Here is an 8,481-nt window from a genome sequence, read left to right as displayed (position 1 = left end):
AAGGAAGGAAGGAAGGAAGGAAGGAAGGAAGGAAGGGAGGAAAGAAGGAAGGAAAGAAGGAAGGAAGGGAGGAAAGAAGGAAGGAAAGAAGGAAAGGAGGAAAGAAAGAAAATCCTAAAATATGTATGGAATCAAAGACCCCAAATAGCCAAAGCAATCTTGAGAAAGAAAAACAAAGCTGGAGACAGCACACTTCCTAATTTCAAACGAAACTGCAAAGCCAGAATAATCAAAACAGTATAGTAACGGCATAAAAACAGACACATAGAACAAAGGAACAGAATTGAGAGCCCAGAAATAAGCCCATGCATATATGGTCAGCTAATATTTAACAAGGGAGTCAAGAATACTCAATGGAAAAAAAATAGTCTTTCTAATATGTGGTGTTGGGAAAACTGGATATTCACATGCAAAACAATGAAATTGGAGATGCCTATCTTGCACCACTTACAAAAACTAACTCAAAATGTATTAAAGACTTAAAATAAGACCTGAAACTATAAAGCTCCTGCAAAAAACATAGGGGAAAAGCTCCTTGACATTAGTCCTGGCGATGGTTTTTTTAATATGACACCAAAAGCACAAGCAACGAAAGCAAAAATAAACAAGGGGGACTATGTCACAGTGAGCCGCTTCTGCACAGCAAAAGAAACAGTCAACAAAACAAAAAGGCAACTTCAGAATAGGAGAAGGTGCTTTAATAAAACCACGTTTTGCACCAAAGACATCTCAAGAATTCTTTCTTGGCCATCGGCTTTGAACCCTCATGTTCTTTCCTACATCATTATTCATAATCTTTTCAAATACATTCTCAATCCGGGCTTATTCACTATTCATCAAGTATTGATACAGACAGCATGTGTAACTGGCTAGGGTACCACCAACACCTGGTCTGAAAGGGTTGAATGAGCTTATCCGCAAGGTTCTCCCAGCCCCAACAGGAGCCTGAACGCCTGCACAGCTATATATTTTCTGTCCCATCCTAGGAGGTCACCTGTCTCCCCAGAGGCTTCTGTAATTAACCTTGAACTTCCAAAGTAGAGAACAGCACCCTCAGTTCAGACTGGAAGTGTTACTGTCTTTATACCCCTTAATCCATCTCCAAGTGGGAAGGCTCCTAAATATAAGTACAATGCATAAGTGAGGGAGCCTGTTCGTGTAGGTATCTGTGTGTTCTCCATTTTGTTCCAGAGACCCTAAGTTAAAATAGTATTCTCATCTAGGAAAACCCTATATTTTAATATTGACATCATTTGTGTTAACAGTTGTCAGAAAAATGATATATATTTGCATAATGACACATTTGTAAAAATGTGTCATCATTTGCTACCACTTGCCCTTTCATGGACTAGACAATTATTTCAGTTTACCCTCCCCCAGAAGTTCCCACTGATCCTTTTTTTTTAATTTGGTTGTGAAATCAGTAACCAAAAGGGAAATTCTTCAGCTCTCTACTTCTGCTTTTAAGAACATAAAAGTGAGGTAGAGATTGGCAGATGGCATAGCTCTTCGAGGCACAGTGGTCCACTCCAGGATTCTATTCTCTCCAGCCAGTCTTCACTACTCAGGTACAACTTGAACTAACTCTTCTTTATGACTAGGTTCCAGTCAAGTCTCTCTGTCTCTCTCTGTCTCTGTCTCTCTCTCCCTCCCTCCCTCTCTCCCTTCTTCTCTGCCTGAGAGCTGGGCTTTTTACAAAAATGCCACATGTATTATGGCTATGATTCGTGAAATATTCTGGGAATGAGTATTGCTTATGTAGCAGCAGACATCTGAGAGATCAGTGTCAAAGTCTCTGCTCCACATCTAACAAATAACACTCCTGGTTTGGGTTTGGTTTAGCAAATGTTTCCTCTGGACCCAAAGGAAGGCTCTTTCATACATTCACTCACTCATTTAAAGATTGTTCCTTTACATGCCTGCCATGTGCCAGGTGCTAAGGGAAAATCACATATGAAGGCAGCTCTCATGGAGACTGGCATGGCAGGAGTCGCTCATTTTCTCCTCTTTACACAGGTTTCTGAAGCAGCCATGGCAACAGTACCTGAACCCACCAGTGAAATGATGTCTTACTACTACAGGTCAGTGGGGACAGTGAGACCAGCAATGTGAGCCGCACTCCTCTTTCAAGAGCGGAGTGTTATCTGTGCTTGGAGACCAGATTTGTCCCCCGAACTGCCTCTTCCCATGGCAAGCATGGCTCCAAGTTAACCTAGTTTAAAGACTGATTTCCCACTGCAAGTCCAGCCTTTGGACCCACAGGCCATCCAGATGCTGTTGCTGCAGGGGCTTCCTGCAGATGGCAAATAGGAAAAAAGATTCAAAGTACACAATACAGGGGACCTCTTGGCAAATTTTGGCTTGAGAGAGAGGAAAAGCTCAGATGTGGAGTGGGTGGAAGTTAGGTCTCAGGATCCAACAGGGAGTACCCAGGATATCTGCCCTGCCTCCTGTGCCATTCCATGTATATTGCCACAAAACTTGCCAGCAGCTTTCAGCAACTTTAAGGGACATACCATTTGCAGTTTCCTATTAATAATGAAGACTGTTTGCAGGGAATTAAAAAAAAAAGAAAGAAAACTTGTCTGGGAGACATACTTGAGCAATCTCTCTGTTTTTATTACAGTGACAACGAGAATGACCTATTTTTTGAGGCTGATGGCCCCAGAAAGATGAAGGTGAGACCATGGGCTTAGCTCATAACTCCTGGTGAGATTCTGACATGGGAGAGCCTCCAGGAAAAGGGTTCTAGGCCCCCTTGTTTCCATGGTATTTTGTGATGGAAGGACTTTTACCTCTTCCAGCAAGAGAGACACAGGTGGCACTGCATGCTGACTTGGTCACTATACCATTCCCACCATCACTCACTAAGGCTTGGTGGTGATGGCTATGCTTGCGGAGGGCAAGGAGGAATGGCAGTGGTGATAAAGTCTGCTGTGTCTTGCTAGGAAGGCAGACAAGGCTGCAATGCAAATTTGATTTTCCTTTTAGGAGAGGGCTCTGCCTACATAAATCACTTAAGTTCTTGGGAATTAACATATGCCTGCTCCTCTTTAAAGGTAGAATAGTTTTTCCTCCCTGGGGTAGAGCTTATGACAATAAGATGTGGATGATATAAACAAAAAGATGAATTACGAGTTGAAAGAAATTCATTCACTTGCTGTTTGACTTCAAACAAGCCACTTCACCCCCTGGGCCTCTGAAAAATAAAGGGAATGAACTAGATGATCTTGGAGCTCCTGGCATCCTGTAACATTCAATTCTGAAATATTGTCAGTGGTAGCTAAGTTTATCCCTGGAAATGGGTGTTTCTCTCTGACTCTCAACCTTACTGGGAGCCATTTTAACATTCGAGCTGTCCCTTCTCTTCTGTATGAGGCCTGATGACTTTCCAATATGGTACAGCCATCAACCCAGCTAGGTCAGTCAGACAGATTAGCAAGCAGCTACTTTTCTCTGACTTTTTTTTTCTTTTTCCAATTCTTGGCAGCCTCCCCCAGCCTAATAATCTAGTCCCTACTCTTGTAAAAAGCACATTTCTTTAAATGTTTTAAAACCAGCCACTGGTTTACTCCAGCCCTGGGTGGGGTGTGTGGCTTCTCTGTCTGGCCTTTACCTCCACTGCTCCTTCCAGCAGCCTGGCTCACTCTAATCTGGAGCCTCAGCTCTGGGCAGGAACTTCTGTCACACTCAGCTTTCCTCTGTGCCATTAGAGGCCTCTTTAACCGGCCTTTGAGAGTTCAAACCATTATCATGCTACCAGGGCAACCTAACTTAAGCCTTCATACAGTTACACAGTTTCTCTGAATAACAGGAAAGTGGGAACATATTTCACAGATAGTAAACACTTTTAAAGTATTTGTAGAATGCTTATAAGACAGTGTTTAGAAAAAAAAACAGGGAACTTGTATAGAATACTTAAAAACTTGTTGAATGAACATAGATGAATGGAAAATGTTATGATCATCATTGCCATGAAGAATTAAATACATAGTGTTAAAGCATTAGAGACACAAAAAGACACAAAGGGCAAGAAGGTATAAATTTATGGTTAGGTGGAGCAGTGTATAAAAAAGATAAATGAGGTAGACATGGGTTTTATTCTAGAAGAATACCATATAGGCCACCAGAAAGCCCACAATTCTGGTTTTGGGTCTGCCTCTAACTTGCCACGTGCCCTTGGATAAACCACTGAACCTCTCTGGGCTTCAGAGAGAAGACAGTTTAACATTAGAAGCTCAGTTATCTCCCAGCCTCTTTGGCCTCTCTGATGTAAAAACAGTTCTCTGGCCCAACCATCTTAACACACTCTTCCTTGGTCTCTCCACAGTGCTGCTTCCAAGACCTGAACAACAGCTCTCTGGAAGATGAGGGCATCCAGCTACACATCTCCCACCAGCTCCATAACAAGAGTCTGAAGCATTTCGTGTCAGTCGTTGTGGCTTTGGAGAAGCTGAAGAAGGTATCTTTACCTTGCTCACAGCCCCTCCAGGATGATGACCTGAAGAACATCTTTTGCTGCATCTTTGAAGAAGGTATTTACTGAAATAGGAGATCTCTGGTCATTTGCTTCTCAGAGTCCATAACTCAACAGTCAGCTAAACTACCCTGAAGCTGAAGCCTTTTAAAAAAGTAGAAGGCCTACTATTGAGAGAAAAAACAGAGGAGCCTAGAAACCAAATGAGTTATCTCTTTAGTTGACACTATTCTTAAAGTAAGACCTTAATAACTACTCACATTTGCCAGTCACTCCACCAGTCTCAGAGGCTTTCACTTGCATTACCTCCCGCAAGTCTTACAATGTCCTCGTTGGGCTAGTGTTACTGCCACTGCCATTTTATGTGAGTAGCTCTATTCCTAGTCCACAGCAAGCCTGAATCCACATCTTATGGTGCCAGGTCCAGTGTTCTCACACACCCCACCCTCTCCCCACAATTGTTATAATCAAACTCCAGCTGTGCATGCTCAGATATCCTCCAAAAAAACAAATTCTGATGCCTTCTATCATCTGGCCTGCCCTTCCAATTTTCTTCCTAAACAACATATATGCTCCATATTTCAGAACCCATCGTCTGTGAAGTGTATGATGATGATGCCTTTGTGTGTGATGCACCCCTGCAATCACTGGACTGCAAATTCCGGGACATAAGCCAAAAATCCCTGGTGCTGTATAACTCATGTGAGCTTCGGGCTCTCCACCTCAATGGGAGTAGTGTGAACCAACAAGGTAACTGGGGACATCTTGATTCCTTTCTTGGCCTCCTGGCTGCTTGCTAATTCTCCACATTTTTAACAAAGTAGAACAATAAGGCAAATTATGAACATAAATGAAAAAACATATAATAATGAACATGTAAACTTTTTATTTTGGTCCTAGCAATAACACCAGATTGATTCCCTTAGTGTGTTCATTTTTCAACAAGAGATGAGACTCTGAGAAATTAAAATGCTCAAGCACACCCAGGACCATTGTCTAGCCAAGTCTTTGAATGATAGTGCAATGTCAATGCTTCCATTAGAAAGGGGTCATTTGATGGACATGACCTAACTGCCTGTGGGTTCCTTTTTCCTGTTCTTGAGGTTGAAACTAGAGTGGCAAACAGATAATGTGTCCATCCTCATTCCCAACCCTGCCCCCTTAACCCTAACATCCTGCCCGCCCAATACCAGATGGCTCCTTATAGGGAAATTTTACTGACAAGCAGGAACTTATCTCTCTGTATTGTAACTAGCAAATGTTTCAAGTCTGGAGAGCCAATTACTTGTGGAAATCTGCCTGGCACCTTGCCACTGAACCCTGTATGCAGGAGCACAGCCAAGGGAGCAGCTGAAAGGAGCAGCCTGTTCTCTTCCAAGGCTGCTGAACTTGGAGAGAGGCATCTTAGCCAGGCCAGGACAAACCTGTTTCTTTAGAACTGGGTTGTGAGCATGACCTAAAGACCCACAAATGAGATGGCTGTGACTAAAGAAGATTAAAATGAGTGTCTCTTTGGAGCCACTTTTTCCAGCTAAGCGTCCCCTCTCCCAAGTTCTTCCCACTTGTTCCATGTGTCTGAAACAGATTTGTGCCTGTTTTCTTTTGGGAGCCCTGATCTACCTCTTTTCTTGCCTTTCACATTGATCAAATGGTTTTGCTCATTTGGATGGGGACACCACTGGCCAGTCACAAAATGGCTTCCTTCCTTCCATTTTCAAAACTTAGACTCCCTAATTCTTCACTGCCACTGTGATGAGGCTCTAAGAAACCCCCAGACCTTCTTTGGAGAAAAGAATCAACCAACTAACCCTGCTTATTGTCTGTGGGAAGCCAAGTTATCCCATCTGTTGGGCCATGAGAACCTCAGTGTGGGTTCCCACAGAAGATGTTAATTGTATGAGTCCTGGGCTTGGGGTCCAGTGGTTGGGCCAACTCTGCACTGCTGTGCATTCCTGACCACAAGGCCCTTTTTCTTTCTCTAGCGGTGTTCCGCATGAGCTTTGTGCAAGGGGATGAAAATAGTAACAAGATACCTGTGGCCTTGTGCATCAAAGAAAAGAATCTGTACCTGTCCTGTGTGATGAAAGATGGGAAGCCCACCCTGCAGCTAGAGGTAAGTGAGTACCAGTGGCTGAAGGCTTCCCAGGCTCCTCTCAAACACCATTAGGCCTCACTTACTTCCAAGACAACCACCTTTTCCTCCCCAGGAAATCTGGGAGCAGAGCTACTTGATAATTTTGCATAAATGTAAATAAATTTAATGTAATTGTTAGATGTATGCAACTTCCACTCCCACCACAGAAAATTAAGTCATTTTGCTGATATTATTATGTCCTGCCCTTGTTACCACCCAACAGATGATACAATGTTAGGGTTAGAAGGATTATAACATTGTTAGGGTTACTCCATTTGATAAATGACACTTTGGGAAATTAATCAAGGGAGCTGTCACCTGTCATCTCCTCCACTCCCCAAATCACCCTCCACCCTACCCCACCCCCAACCAGCTTTCCCAACAAAAGTTTCATTTCTAAGTTGAAGTCATTCTAGCCAGGGCCATAAGGAAAAATACAGCAAAAGTCCCTGGAAACTAGCTACTCCTAGTTTTAATCCAATTTTCACTTTTTAATAAAATTCCCACCTATATTATGCTCCCTACCATTTGATACTAAGTTTCAGAAAAGAGTAAGAGCTCTTTCAGTCACTACACAGAAAGTTGGGGTCACAAAGATAAATCAGGAGTCTGGATCCTGGTCCTACGACTCATCAGTTTCCTCTCTAGCTGAACCAGAGAATAACCACCAGAGTGTCTTTGTCCCTTCCCTCATAAAAATTCTTATTTATGTTTTGCTGCAGATGTTAGACCCCAGAGTTTACCCAAAGAAGAAGATGGAAAAGCGATTTGTCTTCAACAAGACAGAAATCAAGGAAACCTTGGAATTTGAATCTTCCCAGTTCCCCAACTGGTATATCAGCACCTCTAAAGCAGAAGCAATGCCTGTCTTCTTGGGAAATACCAAAGGTGGTCAGGATATAACTGACTTCACCATGGAACTCTCTTCCTAGTGACCTGTACCCAGAGAGTCCACAAGTGCTGAGTGACCCTTAGTGCTAGTGGAAGGGGAATAGAAGGGTTTAAACATGGCCTCAAGGGGAACTTCACTATCTAATCAGTGCACACTTCACTTCTTTATCTAATCGGTGCACAGCTGCCTTCCCTATATCACTGCTAAGAAGACCTCCTGCCTACCAACCAGGTGGAATAACCCCCTCTTCCCAGGGCCAATCCTCAGACCCCCTCTGCTGAGTCAGGTCCCTCTCATCTCTTCTACTTACTCGAAGCCAGCCTGACAGGCCATTACACCTTAGGTTCAAACAAACCCTCTGTCCTTTGTGCCCAGCTTCTGATGAACAACCACTTAACTATTTATTTATTTATTTATTTATTGGTGGGTTATTCTATTTAATTTAAGTCAAGAGGGCCAAGAAGCATCAGTGTCTGTGAAAGAGCCCACTCTTTAATAGCTATGAAATGAATTTAATTTGCACTAATGTGCCATCTTTATATCAAGTCCTTTCACCAAGGCTGAAAAATGTATAAGCTCAGATTGTTTAAATAGGAATATTTATGAATGATTAAGTATGACCACACTGCTTCAATGATTCTGAAATAAATTTCACTGAAAAAAACATTTTTTTTCCATGTGGTAATTGCCTTTTCTTGGATCTGACACAGAGGAGTAAGGATAAATGTAGGGGCGCCTGGGTGGCTCAGATGGTTAGGCATCTGCCTTCAGCTCGGGTCACGATTCCAGGGTCCTGGGATCGAGCCCCACATCAGGCTCCTGGCTCAGCAGGGAGCCTGCTCCTCCCTCTCCCTCTGCCTCTCCCCCTACTCATGCTCTCTCTCTCTGTGTGTCTCTGTGTCTCAAATGAATAAATTTTAAAAAAAATCCTAAAAAAAATTAAATAAAGATAAATGGAGCCATGAGAGTTCTCCTTGG

General features: G+C 42.9%; 1 protein-coding gene across 1 annotated transcript; it reads left to right on the top strand.

The window, feature by feature from the left end:
* Positions 1–1,480: 1,480 nt before the first annotated feature.
* IL1B (interleukin 1 beta) lies at positions 1,481–8,169 on the top strand. Its single transcript, XM_027622713.1, has 7 exons — positions 1,481–1,568; positions 2,017–2,081; positions 2,627–2,678; positions 4,331–4,535; positions 5,063–5,227; positions 6,460–6,590; positions 7,334–8,169. Exons 2-7 carry the CDS (start codon positions 2,032–2,034, stop codon positions 7,541–7,543), a joined length of 813 nt encoding a protein of 270 aa, XP_027478514.1. The 5' UTR covers positions 1,481–1,568; positions 2,017–2,031; the 3' UTR covers positions 7,544–8,169.
* The last annotated feature ends 312 nt before the right edge of the window (positions 8,170–8,481 follow it).

This window comes from Zalophus californianus, chromosome 8, assembly GCF_009762305.2.
Source record: "Zalophus californianus isolate mZalCal1 chromosome 8, mZalCal1.pri.v2, whole genome shotgun sequence".
NCBI classification, from domain to species: domain Eukaryota; kingdom Metazoa; phylum Chordata; class Mammalia; order Carnivora; family Otariidae; genus Zalophus; species Zalophus californianus.
The sequence above is the reverse complement of the archived record's forward strand: the minus strand, read 5'-3'. Positions and strand labels throughout refer to the sequence as shown.